The 289-nt window shown below is 65.4% G+C and overlaps 1 protein-coding gene across 1 annotated transcript in view; it reads left to right on the top strand.

Moving 5' to 3' along the window:
* The window catches only part of LOC119586145, a 28,580-nt gene that overhangs the window by 25,257 nt on the left and 3,034 nt on the right, over positions 1-289 (top strand). The window contains exon 11 of the mRNA XM_037934840.1: positions 14-268. Within this exon, the coding sequence (XP_037790768.1) occupies positions 14-268 (255 nt within the window). The remainder of the gene's footprint in view (positions 1-13; positions 269-289) is intronic.

The raw sequence follows: 289 nt of genomic DNA, 5'->3' as shown, positions 1-289 counted from the left end.
CCCTCCCTCGCAGACCACGACATCAACGCCACGGACGACCAGGGGAGAACCCCGATGCACCAGGCCATCTGCGCCGGACACGAGAGCCTCGTCAACTTTCTCCTGTCAAGCGGCGGCAGTATCCGGAGGGCTGACAAGACCGGCGCGACCCCCTTACACTACGGCGTGAGGTGGGGCGGCTCCGATGCCCTTCTGCGTCGCCTGGTCAAGGGGGGGAGTGTCACGGCAGTCGATAGGCTCGGTCGAACTCCCCTGCACTATGCGGCCAGTACGTGTGCTGTGGTGGTGT

Source organism: Penaeus monodon, chromosome 21 (assembly GCF_015228065.2).
Source record: "Penaeus monodon isolate SGIC_2016 chromosome 21, NSTDA_Pmon_1, whole genome shotgun sequence".
Lineage (NCBI taxonomy): Eukaryota > Metazoa > Arthropoda > Malacostraca > Decapoda > Penaeidae > Penaeus > Penaeus monodon.
The sequence above is the reverse complement of the archived record's forward strand: the minus strand, read 5'-3'. Positions and strand labels throughout refer to the sequence as shown.